General features: G+C 31.5%; 2 protein-coding genes across 2 annotated transcripts in view; both read right to left on the reverse strand.

Annotated features, from left to right (window-relative positions):
* Nucleotides 1–877: 877 nt before the first annotated feature.
* Nucleotides 878–4,345, reverse strand: LOC134726773 (uncharacterized). The gene is made up of 2 exons (XM_063591187.1): nt 4,257–4,345; nt 878–1,304 (listed from the first exon to the last, which is right to left on the reverse strand). Exons 1-2 carry the CDS (start codon nt 4,315–4,317, stop codon nt 901–903), a joined length of 465 nt encoding a protein of 154 aa, XP_063447257.1. The 5' UTR covers nt 4,318–4,345; the 3' UTR covers nt 878–900.
* Nucleotides 4,346–14,340: 9,995 nt separating this feature from the next.
* LOC134726116 (latrophilin Cirl-like) overlaps nt 14,341–19,701 on the reverse strand; it is a 28,741-nt gene continuing 23,380 nt past the window's right edge. The window contains exon 4 of the mRNA XM_063590514.1: nt 14,341–14,606. Coding sequence (XP_063446584.1) covers nt 14,341–14,606 — 266 coding nt within the window. The remainder of the gene's footprint in view (nt 14,607–19,701) is intronic.

Raw genomic sequence — 19,701 nt, forward strand, 5'->3', positions numbered from 1 at the left:
AAACTGAGAATTAAATAGTCCGAGTTCAATGCCTGAAAAGGTCACTAAACCAAATGACAATGATACTTAAATTAAGAAGGGACTACTAGCAGCTACTGACATATTAGCTGCAGACCTCAGTAAGACTGATTGAAAGTTTATGTTGCCAGCATATATATATCAAGCACAATCCTTCCCGTTGTTGGTTTAGCATCATACAACGTTAGCCTATTTGTGTAATGTATAATCTGGTCAAATTGTCGAGTAAAATAAATAGTTAAATTTAATGTATTAACTCGTTATTGGAAAGATACAATACAAAGAACACTTAGATAAAGACCAACAACCATTGTTCGTTCACTGAAGTGTTTACAAAGTTAGTTCCCTTTGAGATGGCGCTTGTGTGTTTGTATAAAATGTCGGACGCAAAACCTAGCGTGTAGAAATGATGAGTTTTAAAGTCAAGTGATGTACAAAAAGCAAAATAAAAAAATATTTTACGTAACCTTCTTTTCGGTTAGTTCAAGTATAAGACGTTATAATATCTGAAAGTCATGGTATTTTTGGCACATTTCAGCCAACGAATATGAGTTTACTTACTTAATCTTTTTATTCAAAGCTTCGAGTTGAAAATTTATATTACCTTGGTACTCAAACTGTCGAATGATAACAATTCTTAGAAAATTCAGCACTGTTTACACTTTCACACTTTCCAGTTTTCTGTTCTCACGGTTATAAATAGATTTTGAGTGTCACGTGATAATCACATGATAATATCAGAATAATATTTTCGAAAACAACAGTTCTTATTCTCAACATACTAGCAAAAAATAAAATAAAAAAACTATAATGAACTATTTTTGTGTCAAAAGTCTTTATTAAAAGATGAAACTTGACAATCATTTTCACATAATTTGCCCATCAGGCCACTGTACCTGGCGCTGTTGATGGGAACGTAGGTATCTTAACTACATTGAAAGTGTTATAAACATCAAAGAGATACGATGCTGAGTTCTGCATTTGTATCCAAATCTGGTCTGCTACTTCCAGTTTCATGCAGACGGTTTGGGTTGCCATATCCCAGCTGTTACCAGTAAATAGCCATACATAAATACCTCCATTCTTCCTCAAAGTAGTGTGAGCCATTACCTGACCTGACATCATGGTAACAGACACCAAGTAACAACCCGCCATTCCTGGACAAACAGTATAAATGCCAGTTGCGTTATTGTAACAAGGATCATTACAAAGAAATTTGCTGTATTTGATAACACCATTTGCCGGATATGAATGATAACCTGTGGTCAATGTCGCTGTTAATGAAGCTGTAAAAATATTTGAAGGGATTTAAAAATATAATATAAAAATAAACATAACCGTACATTCAGTACATGTCGAAAATGCATAACTTAATCGCTAACACCATTTATTCTGTACTCAGCAGTTCGTTTTGTATTAGTTAATGGCCATTTGTTCCTTTATTTTTATGAATCACAGTGTATGGCCAAACTCAGTAAAGACAGGTATCTCATTCTTCTAATTGATTCAACAATATTTTCCGTTATCTGGTTGATATTTGAAATATCAAATACAGGGTAATATTTGAACAATTGTCTTCCAAAAAGTCACTTCTCATTCGTATTTACCGTTCAAGATCTGGCATTTTAATGGAGAGAGTTTCAACACATATTTTTAACATGAGTAGATGGTAAAAGTGTGAAACAATAAGTTTGTATCTTAGATAAATGTATATTAAATTGGTATCGAAACTTCATAGGCACTAACCGAGCTATGTAGAAGGCCAAGGATTAACAACAATATTATCAAATCAACCAAGGACCAAAACTTTCTAATCCTTCTCAAAAGAGTAAACTTAAACTATGTGGAACGTAAGTTTAATATAACATGATATTGGTGGATTTCCTAAATGTGTCCTGCCATAATATATAGAAGTTGTAATCAAACGAAAATAAATAGATTTTTAAAAATTTCCCATGTACGGGATTGAAGGATTATCTTCTTTTACAAATTTAAGTTCGAACGTTGGCAGACACAGCTAAGCATTTTTATTTATAGAATAAATTGAAGTTTGATAAATCTGCATTTGTAAATTGTAGTAACTTGGTCATAGTATTAGGTGAACAGTCCATTAAAATAAAACAAAGAAGATGTGGTATGATTGCCTACGAGACAACTCTTCATCGGAGACAAAAATGACACAGAAGTTAACAATTATAGGTCACAGTACAGCCTTCAATAATTAGCAAAGCCCATACAGCAAAGTCAGCTATAAAAGGTCCCGAAATGACGATGTAAAACATTTAAAACTAGAAAACTAACGGCCTTATTTATGTACAAAATATGAACGAAAAAAACCAACAAAAACAAACGATAAAAACGAAAACCACTGTTTTTTCAGACCCCTGACTTGGGACAGGCACATACATAAGATTGCTTTAAATAGACCCGGCTAAAAACCGTTTTTTTGTGGTGTAAAATAAATGAGGTAACAAACGCTTATAAAAAAAATCAAAATCACAAGGGGACATTGTGGTATTTTTACACAAAACCGAATTCATGACAAACTGATCCTAGATCTGCTTTAAAACAAATATGTAAATCCAACGTCGTTAAAATAGCCACTTTGCCTTATGTGGTAAGCTTTGTTATTTAACATTTCTAAACATAATGATTGTTAAAGAGTGCATATGAAGCCTTCAATTGTTTAATGAATTTATTACCGATTTATAAATTCGTTATCATACCAGCATATAATTTTCATTATCAGAATGAATATAGCGAGTGTTGATTGCGGTAATAAATTTTGTTAAAAATGTCTTTAACAACTTACGTATGCCATAAAGGTCACAATCCGGCCATCCTTTTGTAACTTAATTATCAAATAAGGATTTGATTGACATTATAACTAGGTATCATTCTTTAAACACCATGAACAAGATAGGAATGTGTGTTTGAAAAATAACATGAAACTCTTTTCTTTATCAACAAAAGTGACGTTTATCTATTTTTAAAACCAAATCAAAACTAAAGTGTAAATACTTTTTTAAGCTGAATGACGTATTCGTAGAAAACAAATTTTTAATTTACAAACTCTTAAATCAGTCCATAGTAATTATAAAAGGAACGAAAGGTACCAGAGGGTGAGTAAAACCAATAGATAGAAAATAAACTGACAATGCCATTGCTAAAAAAAAAACCCAAAAAAACAGACAAATAATAGTACAGAAGACACAACATAGAAAGTTTACCAACTTAAAATACAGGAATAAACTTTTTCAATGAAAAATACATATTAGGAATAACTCATTGATGTGAGTAAACATTTTTAATACATAAAACACATGTTAAGAATAGACAAAAAGGATATGGAAAATTCAAAATTGATTCATACACCTGCACAGCAAAAACACCTTAAGCAAAGAGTAGCGTAGACATTGATTGTTTGTTGGTTATCGTCTCTTTCCTATTGATTTATAATGACAGTACAATATATTAGATCAGTAGTCAGTGCTTTGGTACTGACATGATTTAACAAACGTAGACTAAAAGTGTTCGTTAAAACATTTTGAAATTAATATGAAACGAAGGTTTCAACTCCCTCAGGCAAAGTTGAAGGTTTGTTTTTTAGCGTTCCTGATGGAGGTAAATCCAGAACAGCGCTTCAGACGCAAAAAATATTAAACGTGTTGTTTTCAATATATTGACGAAATGAAGGAAATGATGGTACATAACACAAAGTTGCCAACTGTATTGATTTATGATAACGGCATTTAATTTCAAAATGTACAAATATCGTTATTGTTGATTCATGCCGACAGTCATTGTCTTTATAAAAAAAGGGAGACATAGAAAATTTAGCAATACTCTATTAATTGATACATGATACCGGCAAGTAAATTGCTTTATAACGTACAAATATGATGGAGTAAGACAGATTTTTTAAATGCGGACATAACCTTTTTGTTGCATTTACCATTCGGGTAATATATCAAAAGTACGCGTTTAATTATTTTTTCATGACATATTGGCGCTTTGAATAAAAGATAAGTGTAAAAGGTGTTTACCAATATTGCTGCCATTTTGCATGCTTTAATTATGAAGTACCCTCAGAGACAAACATTTTAATGTCATCGTCAATAAATTTCAATTAAACATGTCCATGTGACCATTTTTAATCGATGTTATAATAAATTCAAGCAAAGAATAGGGATTTCCGAATCAGATAACTTTAAATCGTAGCTATTGAAAAAACTTACCACGACTTGTACCACACATCAGCACAAACAAGATACAGGTAAAAATATAAGTCATTATCATTGCAATTTCTAGCTGCTAAGTGTATCTGCAAAACAAATATTTTTTGAATAAATAAGGCCGTTAGTTTTCTCCTTTGAATTGTTTTACATTGTTATTTCGGAGCCTTTTATAGCTAACTATACGGTATGGACTTTGCTTATTGTTCAAAGCCGTACGGTGACCTAAAATTGATTATTTCGATGTCATTTTGGTCTCTTGTGGAGAATTGTCACATTGGCAATCATACCACATCCTCTTTTTTATAATTACATTATCATCTCATTCAGTACAAAAAGTATCAACCAAAAAAAAAAAAATACAAACCAAAGATAAATTAAAAAGGTCCAAAAAACAGAATCAAACTCTTCGACAATATCAAATACTGAAACGTACGTGGGAAGGTGCTAACTATTCGACTTTGAATGTTCAAGATCAAAGTAAATCCAGACATGCGCTTTGGGCAGAGAAAGTTTTTCTGTTTTACAATAAAATCAGGTTGCCTTGTTGGCACACTAACACCAACTAAAAATCTTTTGATGTAAACACTAAATCAATTTATTGAGGCCATGAGTTGTATATTGGAAATGAAAACAAACAATTTGATTAGCCCTTTTTTAATTCTATCACAACTTATGTCTGCTTTTATGAGTCGTTTTGTGGTTTATAACAAGAGGATGTTAGGCATCAATATTTTTGTTACAAATGTGACTTATGTAACTATCTATGATTTTAACATCAAGGCATTCCAAGCAAATTTTGAAGTTTAAGAGCAAAACGCAAAAGATGAAGGTTTTACTAGCTATAAAACAAAGTTTAACCTTCTTTTTATTCATAAGGAATTGCATGTACCGAGTCAGGAATATGACAGGTGTATTTTATTAGTTTGATGTGATTTATCGTTTGACTTTGCCATTTGATAAAGAATCAGTTATTTAACATTCATTATCAACGTATTTAATTCAGAGGCATTAGAAGAAGAGGTTTTCATTCGATGCATTAACAACTACAAAATTTTTTGAAACATGAGTCTTTTTCTCCAACATTATATACAATGTGTGTAAACACTGATTGTCAATCATAAAAAAACATTCAGTCTTAACAGTCAGAAATGTATAAATTAAATATGCTTTATATATATATTTCAAAGTCTAAAATAAAATATAATTTATACCACTTAGCCCAGCTCATGCCACAACTTTAATCATTCGATCTATTCTATAATTATATAATACTTTTCCCTACCTCGTCTTAAAACTTTACTAAACTGATGAATCTGCTTCTGTGGAAACTTGTGACGGACAGGAAACAACAGTCTTTAACTAGTCATGTTAACAGTTAATTAATGTATTCAAATTGTGTAACATATTTATGAATACCACGTTAATATCGTGGAAATGCTATGTTCGTAAATATTGTGATTATGTAGGAAGAAACATAATATACATGATTTATTGAATAATAGTATGAGTTTTTTTCAGGCACATTGATCTTTGTTCTGCTTATAACATTTAAAGATGACCATTTTCGATAGCATGTAAATTTATGGGTCTAGTTTCAACCAGCTTGTTTGAGTTCAATATTTTTTTTTATTACTACTTATATCCTTCTTTCCGGTATTGACCACTAGCACACCTTGTATTATAGAACAAGTGTATAACATCAGGTTTAATCCACTTTGTTCTTCATAGGAAAATGCCTGTTCCAAGTCAGGAAGAGGACATTTGTTGTCCATTTGTTTGATACGTTTGATCTTTTGATTTTGATTAAGGATTTTCCGAGATTTTTCTAATGATATTTTAATGCTATTTACCATATCGTGAATCCAATCTGATACGTATGTCTTTCCGACACGATACAAGTGTTTATCATAATAAATATATTTACTATTTTGTGAAATCCACCTGGTAAGAATGTTTTTTAAATTAAATTCTATTATTTATGAATATATAAAAAATCTAAAAATAGTCTATCGGGTGTTATTTCGATGGATTAAATATGTTATTCAGACAATTGAATATACAGAATGTGCTTTCAGCATTGTATAACCATCACTGGAGATCCGATGAATACAAAATTCTGACGTAGAGTTGCACTTGCCTAAGACGTACTTATGATATAAGTATTCCAGTCACTGCATTCTTCAGCTATTGCAATACGATTTTATTCCATTATATCTCGTCAGGAGAAAAACGAAAAATTAACGGGAATATGTACATATTTAACATTATTAGGGGTTTTATTTAATATACACTATACGAATTACTGTTAACTAGGATAGTTCTAAGGTTAATACAATATTTTATTCCGTCTTTATTTGTCCCTTTTTTTGCCTAAAGAAATTACACCCTATTTCGATTACAGTGAGTACTTTTGAGAGATTTCAAATAATCCTGCAAATAACAATACTTTATAAAAATAATAGATGAGGTTTGATTAGCATTGTTACTACACCACACAAAGTAGCTGTTCAGAAAATGAACTTTTAAAATTCTGCATAAACTATGATTTATAGTACATGTAGTAAACTATTAAAGTACAAGTAAAATACCTTTAAATGTCAATGAATTTATTGGAATTTTCTCACCGATATTACATAAGAAAAATATATACAGCTAATATTGCTTAATTGATTATATGTTCTGTAACAAATTTGTGAATAATAACTCTGATTAATAACTTTCCTTGTCGGAAAAATTTGTTGAAAAGTACAAAAATATATGTTTTTGGTTTTTCAAAATAAATTATATGTTGTTGTAATAACAAGGTACATATTACTTTTATAGATTTTGCTATTGAAATGTTAGTCAGTGCATGTAGTTTTGATGACGACTAATTGACGTTATCAAATTTTATAGTTTGTGTGTTTGTACTGAATTCTACACTTCAGCTTTACTATCGCCAACACAAACTAGTAGATGGTACCTGTTTAATGTGTTTTTTCCTTACAATACGGTCTTCAAACTGAACTTTATCTATAATTCTACAGATTAACAACATGAACTTCAGCTTTTTCACAGATTTGTTCATTAGCATTACACTTAGATTTAGTATGACTTATGTTTTATTTTAAATGTGTTTTTAAAACTGATTTAGGGGGATTATGATTAAATTAGTTCATAATAGTGAAAGTAATTGCACAATACTAGCATTGATGGACATATACCTCATAAAGATAATATATATCAATGGATTTATTCTTGCACACGTTTTAACTACCAGACCATCAGCCATCTACAGAATTAGCTGGTTTTCGTTTGCATTGATGTGTTTACTTCTGCATATATTCCTTTGTTCTAGAAACTGTTTCCTACTAGGAAGAGTAAGATTTTTCATATCTTATTAGTCCACAATATATTTAGTTAATAAGAAAATAAAATTTGATGGACAACAGAGATTGCAAGCTGCAAATTCACAAATGCACAAATGCACAAAGACACAGTCACCATCACACATTGGTTGGATCGATACGATATGAATGTGTCTGCAATCATGAGTCTTTTGACAAGCGAATATGTGTCTGATATCTGAATTATCATATACATGTACTTGTAGAAGATAAGGGTTTATTGTACCCTACGATAAAACTAATTTGTATAGGTCTTTATTCATTCAATTTGAAGAAATGCCTAAGACGTGTGATATGACTTTTTAATCAACTGCGTCCGGTTTATTTCAACTGCTTTCGCTTCACATCAACTGCTTCCGGTTATTGTCGCTTGATTGTCTGTGACGTTATCGCATGACCTTAAGACGTCTTTTGGCAATTATCTGGAAAACACTACTCAATGGTACGTTTTTAGTGTAAAACATAACTATGTTGGATTAATTAATTATTAGGAATCAGGAAAATATATAATTGAAAAACGCAAAACAGGTGCCCCAGAAGAATAAGCAGGTCCTGTTCCGCGTATTTGTTCACCATGATAAAACTAATTTGTACATATATTTATTCATTTAATTTAAAGAATTACTTCACCCGTGAGATATGACTTTTGTTATCAACTGCTTCCGGTTTTTACCCAATGTTTTCTGTAACATTATCGCATGACGCTTTGACGTCATTCGACGATTTCCGGAAAATACACCTGTATGGTGCGTTCTTTTTTCTTTTTTTTTAGCAAAACCAAACAAGTTTGATAAATAAAAAATGTGAAATCACGAAAATATATTATTCAAAAAAACAAAACAAAAATTACAATTTTTGAAACTTTGAATTTAGTTTTCTGTTTTTATGTCTTTTCCAATCGGATCTCGCGCTGATATCATGACCTAAGACTGATAATGGGTCTGAAATGAAAATTACAATGTTAAAACCTATATTTATTAACTTTGTAATGTGTCTTATTGTTTCATTTGCAATGTATGGGTAATCTACTGCTGGTATTTAAACAAGTAGCAGAATAATGGAATTTTATTGACCTAACCTTCTTCCATCGTCTTGGAGATCATTCGATTTGCGTAGGCTTTTTTAATCTGTTTTATATAGTAAAAAAAAAGGGTTTGCGAAATTGAAACATTAGTCAAACATGTCAAATACTGGTTCCTCTAAACTACATACACATTAAAATACAAAACAGCTTTTAAAAGAGAATTTACAGTATGATTAAATGCTAGTAACAGATATGATCTTTTTTTGATAGTACTATCTTGCATGTGCACAAGAAATAGGAAAATGATATTTAATTCAAAACTTTTGATGTTGACCTTTAGGCATGTGAAATTCGATAAGATTTCTTTATCTGAACCACAAAAATATATATTGTATTTTAATTTAGAAATTCATGAACTTGTGAGTCCTTAAATTTTCTGTTTTGTTTATGAGTGTATCTGTATATACAAAATTTAGCCCTGGTATCTATGATGAGATTATTTACAACCACTGGTTCGATGCCACCTCTGGTGGAGATTTATTTTCCCGAGGGTATCACCATCCCAGTAGTCAGCACTTTTTGTGCTGACATGAATTATCATTGATATGGTTATATTAATAGATTAACTGTTTACAAAATTTAGAATTTTTGAAATACTAAGACTTTTCTTTCTCAGGCATAGATTACCTTAGCTGGATTTGGCAAAACTTTTCGAAATTTTGGTCCTTAATGCTCTTCAACTTTATCTGGCCTTTTGACTTTTTTGATTTCGAGCGTCAATGGTGAGTCTTTTGTAGACGAAACGCGCGTCTGGCGTATATACAAAATTAGTCCTGGTATCTATGAAGAGTTTATTCCCAATCTATACACTAATTTCAGAGTTCATGAATAAGCAACAGTTTCCACGTTTAAACTACTTTTTACCTGAAAGAAATGTAGTTTTTGTTTATTAGATGTCTTGGTAAATGTTTGAGATTGAACTTCATCTATGCAACTAAAATACTAATTTTTGCAATATAAGGAATAAAGGGAAAACAATCATTCACTTACAAAGCCTGTTTATTAAATGGTATTCAAAACAAATACGAGCTTTCATCTTTTTATTTTAATCTGAAGATCTGAAGGCACAATAAAATACGGATATACACAATGAGAAAAAAAATATGTATATAAAGAACAAAAGAAAGCAATGATTCCTAAACCCCTTACGATAACCTACTTATCACAAAACATATTAAGCTTTAGAAAGACATTTATTTCCCTAGCTTGTTAATTATATAAGGTTACTAATGACGGTATTCTCAACTTCAAAACTTCTTTAATTTAATGAGAAGAAAAGTGTTCTCATTCTAAGAGTCTATTATTCATAACTGTTGATGTCCTTTGGTTTTGTGAGTCTATGTTAACTCCTTGGTTTTGATTGTTATTGACTCTTACCAACACAGGTATTCTAAAATTCAGAACTTCTTCTAGGTTTTAGATGGAAATCGGCCTTATTATAAGAGCTTACTAACAGGTATATTTTCAACTTCAAAACTACTCAACGGTAATGAGGAGGAATGAATTCTATTATCTACAAGACGTTTGATCACCACCACTCTTCAAGGGTTTTAGTTTATGTTCTGTTCTTGAAAGTGTTGAGCAGTGTTTTGCTAAATACCGTTTGTCTTTTCAAATTGTTTTTGCTAGGCTATGTTGTTATCTGTTTGTATTGAAATTGCAGTTTTTAATTGCTCTTTGGTTTCACAAATCTTACATTATTACCTGTTTTTTTTCGTGTTTATGTTTTTCAAAAACATTATCATAAGCTTATTCATGCGGATTCATGAGATCAAATCACATTGACTTAAAAACCAGTATGCATGCACATAATAAGGTACCCTGTTTAACATTTACATGATGTAGATGCCAAATTTCCATTTTGAACCAGATTTCAATGTTAAAAACAGAAATACCTACGTGTTAGGTTATAACTAAAGTATGGTTATTTGATATCTCTGCAACTCAAATTTAAAACCAAGTTCACATATGTCCATGATGAAGAGAAACACGAAAAGATCTTGAAGTCTTTTATAATTGTTTTATTAAGTTTAATCTTTTGCTCATTGAAGGTAAATTCAATTGCACTAATACGGATTGAACCTGGTTTTATAGCGCTTACCCTCTCACTTGTATGACAGTCGCATCAAATTCCGTTATATTAAGAACAATGCGTGAACAAAATAGACATAATAGGCGAAATGGTCAAAATGTGGGCATAACAGTCATCATAATGATTGTGTTTCAATCTCAAAACAACAAAAAACAAATAACAAAAAAAATAAAAAAAATAAACAGATAAGTTTTTATTTGCCTCCTCAAATATTTCAAATAAGTCAAATGTCAGTACAGTTCAAGATAATCAGGTATTCTGAGGCTGGAATAACCTTGTTCTGTAATATTTTCTCTATTTAAGTCCAGATATCGGGTCTGTTCCATTGTATTGATATAATTCTGTGGTACACAAGACTTTAACAATTCTAATTTTGATCTGTAAACATAACTTTAACGTTAGAACATACAAAACACAACCATTAAAAATAAGGATAACGAAAACAAATATAGCAAGGTGCCTGACAATATTTGTTTGTAGTGACAAAACTGAATAGTAAGTTACGTTTTTTGTATATAACTTTTGAAAACTAAATCTATAGAATGTATATAAATCATTTAAAATTTGCTGGTAAAATTAAAGAACGTATTATCGAATTTGCTATACAAGCTTTTAGTTAGGTTCGTGTAGCTTAGTCTTAAAAGAGGAGTGAAAGACACAAGAGGAACAGTCAAACGAAGTTATCTATGCTGTGTTTTGTGTACTTCGTTATTCTGCCGGTCTTTTTCTTTTTAGTCACGGCGTGGTCAGTTTATTTTTGACTTATGAGTTTGAATGTCCCCTGGTATCTGTCGCCTCTCTTCCCTTTCATTATATTGATACAACGTTCTAACTCTTTGACAAAAATTGCTAACTCGTTTCAGTGTATGCCTACTTGACAGAAAACTATATGGTGAGGCCTTCAGCTGATACATTTGCTTTAATGCACAATTTTAAGGCACCAACACTAAGAAGACCTGATAACCTGTTATTTCAGAGGCGCAAGAAAATACTATTTTTTCTTTTCTTTAAAATATGATCAATAACTACATTGCACTTATTCTATTATACGGCCTTTTATTGATTTTGACTGTAAATGTGTTTTGAATATTGGTTCTCTTCAACACGTATGATGAATTTTCGGAAAATGTATTAAACAGACTGATATTGAAGATAAATTAATATAAATCAATCAAAGATACTATCATCTAAATATTGGACTTTTTGGTTTACATTTGTTGTGATTGTTGGATTGATATTTCACCAATCAGTTAGGTTTCCCTTTGGCAATGGTTCATTACGTATAAAGGTACATTGCATGCAGTGTAAAATTTGAAGATTAGTTTTGAAATTGAAAAGAAGGCAAAATGACTGCTAAGACACCTGAATATTGTTTTCATTAATAACATGTCGACTTTAATTATTCATCTTTACCCAAGAGCAAAAATTGTCTTCCAAATATACTAACTCACCGAAAGTAGATTACCAATATAACGATGATAAAAGTCATAAATAATACTATAGCAGTCAATGTGGCTGAAAAGACCTCAACTGAAATAAAAAGAAACAATGACTCAGTAAGATAAGACTATCTCTGATTTTTTTTAAATATCGTACTACCAAATAACAGGCAATCCAGAGAGATAAAACGAAATGTCCTGTTATTTGGTTCCACCCAAGTGACTTGAAATATCGTTACATTTTTATTTAATGGAACATAGTTTGCTGTTCTCTTCAAATTATTCACATTAGAAAAAAAGGGAAATGGGGATTACAGTTACGAGATGAGTAACATGTACGATATAATCTGTATGATGAAAACTGTATTCATTGTCATACCAAGAGATCCAAATGTTGAATTTGTAATAATTACTTCATAAAAACTATGAACGCCATCACGAGTTTTTTGGTCGTTATGGAATATTCGTTATACAGATGATATACAATATGTTCTCATGGTGTAACTACAATCCCCTTCTTTTTCTACCAAATTAGACTATTTACCGGCTCTACAACAACATCAGCCACACGAGTGGCACATGTGGAGCAGATCTGCTCCCTTCCTGAGCACCTAAAATTACCCCTAGTTTTTGTTCAAGTCTGTGTTGTTTTTGTATCCTATTTGTAACAATTTGGTGCCGCATCATTGTCAATATAATAAAAATTCATGAGACTGTCGTACAAGTGAGAGGTTTAGCGCTTTTAAACCAGGTTCAATCTACCATTTTCTACATTTGAAAATGTCTGTACCAAGTCAGGAATATGACAGTTGTTGTCCAGTTGTTTGATGTGTTTTATCATTTGATTTTGTCATTTGAATGGTGACTTTCCGTTTTGAATTATCCTGAAAGTCAGTCCTTTTTGTGAATTTACCCTTTTCAACATTGATTCAGTTTGCTTTTAATCATTAAGGCTTTGAATATACTAACGGAACCCCCCCCCCCCATCCCCCCAAACCCCCCCCCCCAAAAAAAAAAATGTATACAGAAAAGAAAACCACCTTGGTGAGTAAACAGACAAATCAACGAAAAGAAGAATTAAAGTTATCGAAACTCTATACAGAAAACTAAAGACATAGAATCACAGTCAGTTGCTTCATTTGGAAACTAATACCACTTATCAATGATTTGCTACTGGTATGAGTTAGGTGTAGTAAACGAAACAGAGAATACATTTGCCTTTGCCTACTGTTCTTTATGTCAATCCGTTATCTGTTTGATATGGGTTTGTACTACATCAACATTGGTACTGCTGATATCTAGAATAAACCGAGTAATATCGACCAAGCTTTTATTTATTCGATACTTTGATGTTTGAATGTCAAAATCCAATTGATCAACAATTCAATACAAAACATAAAGTTTCAACAAAAACTGTAACATTCTCGTTTTCAATGTCCTCTTTAAGACATTTTCTACAGATGCCTTCGAAAGTATTTTTTGTTGTTCCCGAACTTATTTTAGACACCCAAACGACCCATCTTATCAAGTTCATGCGGTTCCCGCCGTTTTGTTTTATTATATTGATTTGTTTATTGACATTCGACTAATGAGATTTTAACATCGTTAAACTTCCAATCTTATATTAAGAAAATACATATTATAACTCATCAGTTGTTGTTTGGACGGAAATTAATGCATACGTTACACTATTTGCAATGTTTTACTTCATCTTTCAAAACTATATAAAAATTTGTGAGCAGCACATCTTAGAAAGTGAATTACTGATACATGTAACCTATGTGTTAAATATTAACATAAATGGTTAGTTTGTCATACATAAAAATGCATATGACTATGCATTTAAGTGAATACATAAATAATAGTATGCTACATTTATCTTTCTGCATACGATCAAAATTAAATGCTGCCTTTTCACTCAAATGTGATATTTCAAGTAGAGGATATGAGTTAGTTTGTCTAATGACAATATTTTCGTTCCTGAGGAACTAGATTACAGGCTCAAATATCGTTCAAGATAGAGTCATCGTAATCACATATTTCTTTCCCAGGTATAACGTATATACTTGGACTGAAATTCGTTTTATTTACCTGAAATGGAAAAGGTTAATTTATCCTCGTCGCACGTTTTATCAATAGAAACAATCTCAGAGGATCCTGGAAACATTGGTGATGTAAGTTTGGGTTTCATTGATGTTGTAATCTCTGTTACCATTGGAGATGTAATCTCTGTTACCATTGGAGATGTAATCTCTGTTACCGTCGAAGACGTAATTCTATGAATTAAAGTTGCTGGATAAGATAAAGTCGATGGCATTTGAGGATTGTGCTTTAACGGACCAGTTTGCTCTATAAAATACAGATCAGGTATAACAATATTTTAACACTGCCTCATATTACTACTATGAATATATATAGATTCCACATTTGCAACAAGTGTGTTACGATATTTCTCCACTCGAGACAGCTAAATTTTAATATTTAAAGCGCGAGGCTTTGCCGAGCTTTATAAATAGTTAAAATTTAACTGTCGAGAGTGGAGAAATATCATAATACACGAGTTATAGTGCAGTCGGGGCACTTAGCGAACTCCATAATATTATGGAATTGGCTAAATTTGACTGCTTTATGAAAATCCATAATATTATGAGATTAAATAATATTTCCAGTTATATTATGCGTATCCATAATTTTGAATATTATTGAATTTCATAATTATGCATGAAAAAATTAAATTTGATGTGTCCGAAAAACAATGTTTTGGGTACTGCTAACAAGTTCCGTAATTTATAAATCTTAAAATGCTATTTTTATGATCATCTATTGATTATATTCATCCGACAATCGTCGCCTTGCTTACGTCATCATTATAAATGCTTTCGTCTTCAATGTCTTTTATCTAGGCCAGTATTTTGTACAAGGGAGACAAATCGTGTCGTCTTATAAGCCATCTTTTTCTTAAATGTATTATCGTTCCTTAAACAATGAATAAATCGCGTTTTAGAAAATAAATGTAGAAAATAAGTGTGTCAGTTGACCTCGTTTTCAATACATTAGTTTTATCAAGGGGAAATGTTATAAAAAATAGTACACATCCTTCAGACGTCTTTATAAATTATAAATGACTATGTACACAATAGGTATAGAAACACATTACTTTCACGTGTTTATATGTCTTGATTTGACGAAATTTAATTAATGGTCAGATCCACAAAAACTCATTACATGCAATTGTTATTGTTTCAAATTCAGTTTATGTTGCAGACCGTTTTAATGTTGCTTATGTGTATTTGTGCATATTGGGTTAGGTGGGTACTTTAATTCGAATACACATGCATACAACGTATTTTTTCTGTCACCATCAAATTTGAAATGTTTCTTTTCAAATCCTTAAGAATTAAAATTGTGTCTGTAAAAGAAAAGTTTCTTGTGTTGTCTTACATGTAAATAAAAATTACATCTTAGAATAAAAATCGAGACATTAAGACAGAATTTTAAAAAAAATCATAATCTATAAACATAGGCAGGTAGAAATTAGATATTCATTTTGATGTATTACCAATAAATATTTATTTCGACGTCGGTCAATATTTGATGATAGATACATCGGAGTATTTAAAACAGCACTATGACATTTATGATTGTTATTTTCCTACATAACACGTTGCATATCAAATTTCAGTTATTGTCCATTTGACTTCTATATATCTGCAGAAAAAAATTCTTAAAAAAATAAGATAACATATTGGTTCTTAAGAACCACAAAATTAATGTATATACAAGTATAAAAACAGCAGAAGAAATAAATTGTAAATATTAAACTATTTCAATGCGAAGCAAGGTCATGTAATACAATATTATTTAGTTCAGCAGTATGATTAATTGGTAAGAAACAGATGACATAATTTACGTTTGATATGAAAATTTATACACATTGCAGAATGAACTCATAATATTAATGCCTAGTTAAAATTATATCACAACGTACTAATGGGAGTGCAACCTGTCAAAATAATCTTTTGGAAATAAAGATATAAGTACTGTATGAAATGTGGATGATGACTTATGCATGACGACATTTATAATAGACTTTTATTTATGTTTGTTAATATATAATATTAAAATCGAAAAAATAAATATTCTATTTCTATTTATCCAAATTTATTCGTTGACTTCTTTGCACATCATACTAGTCAAAACACGAAGTTTGTTAGTCAAAATATAATATAGAATAATATAAATGAATATATTAAATATTTATAATATAGAGATTTGAACACTCCAAACAAATATCAATCACTACGTGTTAATCGCAATTCATTGAATTGTAAATCAGTTGATTCAAACAATAAAATATAATATAAAAGCTACGAGAAATGTTGTATAAAGGTTTAAAAATTGTTCTATTATCTCGGCTAATATTCTAAAACTGTAACACCTGTATTCCTTAATTTCCGAATTAAGTAGTATTTTTTTTATTGAGAGTAATGACTTATTGCTCCGGATTCACAATAATATGTCCGAGTAGGACGTCATGTCTAATTACATAAAATTGAGATCGAAATAGGGAATATATGTAAAAGAGACAACACTCTAGCCAGAGAGCAGACAACAGACTGACACTTTGTGAACTAGCAAGACTTGAATCCTGGTCAACATTTCAGACTAGTAAAAAGCCGGGTTGATATGGTATTATCGTGTTTTGTCGTAAGAAACTGTTTTTCTCCAATTTAAGTTTAAACGAATGAATTCATATAAGATATATGACATCCCATTGAATTGCTTTAAACTAATACAATAATAAATTACATATACGAATGTTACTACCTGTTAAGTTTACAAAAATGTCGCGCTTACAAAATACTAAAACAATATAACCACTCTCTGTGAAAGATGGGCGACAGATTACAGAGGGACAGTCAAACTTATAGATCGAAAATAAACTGACAAGGCTATGGCTAAAAAAGAAAAGACAAACATTCAAATAATAGAACCCAATACACAACACAGAAAGGTAAAAACTGAGCAACACGAACCCCAACGAAAACTGTGGATTATATCAGGTGCTCCGGAAGAGTATGCTGATCCTGATCCACATGTGGCACCCGTCGTGTTGCTCATGTTATTACAAACCCGGTAAATACTTTAATTCGGTATGTCATATACGTGAAAAGGAAAGGGGATTTTAGTTATGAAATAAGGAACATATCCGATATCATCTGTAAAACGGTTAATCCATAACTATCATTTATCATCTACAAAATATCACATTTAATAACCATACTCTATCGACACCATTCAAACTCTCGTTAATGGTCATCTTTGAAAAACTAAAGCTAATGATTGAAGAGTTTTGAAGAATGCTTATTTTCTTTGGTAAAGTGCTAGTTACATTACACCATAACGAATATTATGGTACACCATAATTTAAGATATATTATAAAAATCAATAATATTAAAAGATAGCATAATGTGTGGATTAATATTATGAAATCAAATAATTTTGGAAATGCTTATAATGCATCAACATATTAAAAAATCGATCATATCGTGATAACGATTTTATTGGAATATGTTTTTGTTTCGGTAGACATGTCTATCATTTGGTGCTCTCATAAGATAAACACTGACAATGTTTTGAATTTGACATAGGTAACAATTTATTTAAAAATAAACAATTTATCCGCCATTTCTTTTACTTTAAAAAAAAATCATAACTAAAAAACAGGCAAAGGATACCCAGAGGACATAAAAACCCACAAGTCGAAAATAAACTGACTAAGCCATGGCTAAAAAGAAAACAAAAAAAACACTCTGAAAACAGTAAACATTTCAGAAGAATAAAAAAACGTAGACAATTTCATCTAACATTTACAACATACCCAATTTAATAACCATACTCTATCGATGTACTCTTCGATTCTATTATATAAGTGCATTAATTTTAAAGCAATGTACTGATTCGTTCATTCAAATAAAGCAGTCAATATGAAAGTTTCGACACCATTCAAACTCTGGTTCATGGACATTTTTATAAAACTTAAGTTTGTGATCGAAGAGATTTGAAGAAGGCTTATTCTCTTTGGTAAAGTGCTACCCAAAGTATTTTTTTCGTGAAAGCAGCATACCATCCGTATATACATTGAACATCCGTTCTGTCCAGACATCATTTTTTTTCATCGGTTAGGCGTCCGTTCGTGCTATCCGGTAAGGTGTGACCGAAGCACGAACGGACGCCTAACGAATGATAATAAAAGTTGTGCGTTGACAGAATTGTTATCCGTTGGGAGTCCGTTGATGTATTGACCGAATACAGCGGACGTGTAACGGATGCCTTACGGACACATACCGGATATGCAAAGTACGAGAAACGGAAACGTACCGGACAGAACGGATGTCGAACGTATATCCAACGGAAGAGTACCGCATAAAACGCACACCTAACGGAAGCGTACCGATAAAACGGATGAACAATATATACGTATATACGGAAAAATAAAAGGCAACAATAATAATACATGTACATCGCATACATATTCAAAAACTGTTTTAAGGTCATAAGGTCAGCGTCTGAAATAAGAGCTGCTTGATTGTGAAGAATCGCCCTTACTTTAAGGTTGATTATGAATAATAAGAATTCATGAACCTTAAGAAATCAGACATACCAATAACTGGCATTTCTGACGCAAACATTTCAATTGGCATATATCCGTTTCAGATCCGTTGATCATCCGTTTTATCCGTTATACGTCCGGTAGAAGTCCGTTTCTTATTCGTTCAATATCCGTTTTATCCGTTATACGTCCGGATGAAGTCCGTTGGTGAGTTTATTATCCAGACCACCAACAGATCTATAACGGACACGTAACGTATACCAAATGGAAACGAAACGGACGAGTACCGTACAAAACGGACGCCTTACGGACGTTCAACGGACATTTTATCCGTTGGACGTCCGTTCAACGTTTTGAATATGCTCAAAATTTTCCACCGGACAGAACGGACGTCGATGGATAAAACGTACGCTTAACGGACATGCAACGGATATGGACGGACGTCTTAAGAATAAGAACGGACGTCTAACGGACATGAACGGATTGAAAAAAGGTTTTCCGTTAGGCGTGCGTTCGAGCTATCCGGTAAGATGTGACCGATGCTTTTCTTGCATCCTTATTTGCAACACACTATAAAACACGATTTTACATTTCTAGCGATAGACTTTACATCTACAGCGCTTGAATTTACATCTTCAGCGCTACACTTTATACGGATTTGGCTATACTTTTTGGACCTTTTGTATTATAGCTCTTCGTCTTTTTCCGTGGTGTTTTGTCTGATGCTTGGTCCGTTTCTGTGTGTGTTACGTTTCGGTGTTATGTCGTTGTTCTCCTCTTATATTTAATGCGTTTCCCTCGGTTTTAGTTTGTTACCCCGATTTTGCTTT

Source organism: Mytilus trossulus, chromosome 7, assembly GCF_036588685.1.
Source record: "Mytilus trossulus isolate FHL-02 chromosome 7, PNRI_Mtr1.1.1.hap1, whole genome shotgun sequence".
Classification (NCBI taxonomy): domain Eukaryota; kingdom Metazoa; phylum Mollusca; class Bivalvia; order Mytilida; family Mytilidae; genus Mytilus; species Mytilus trossulus.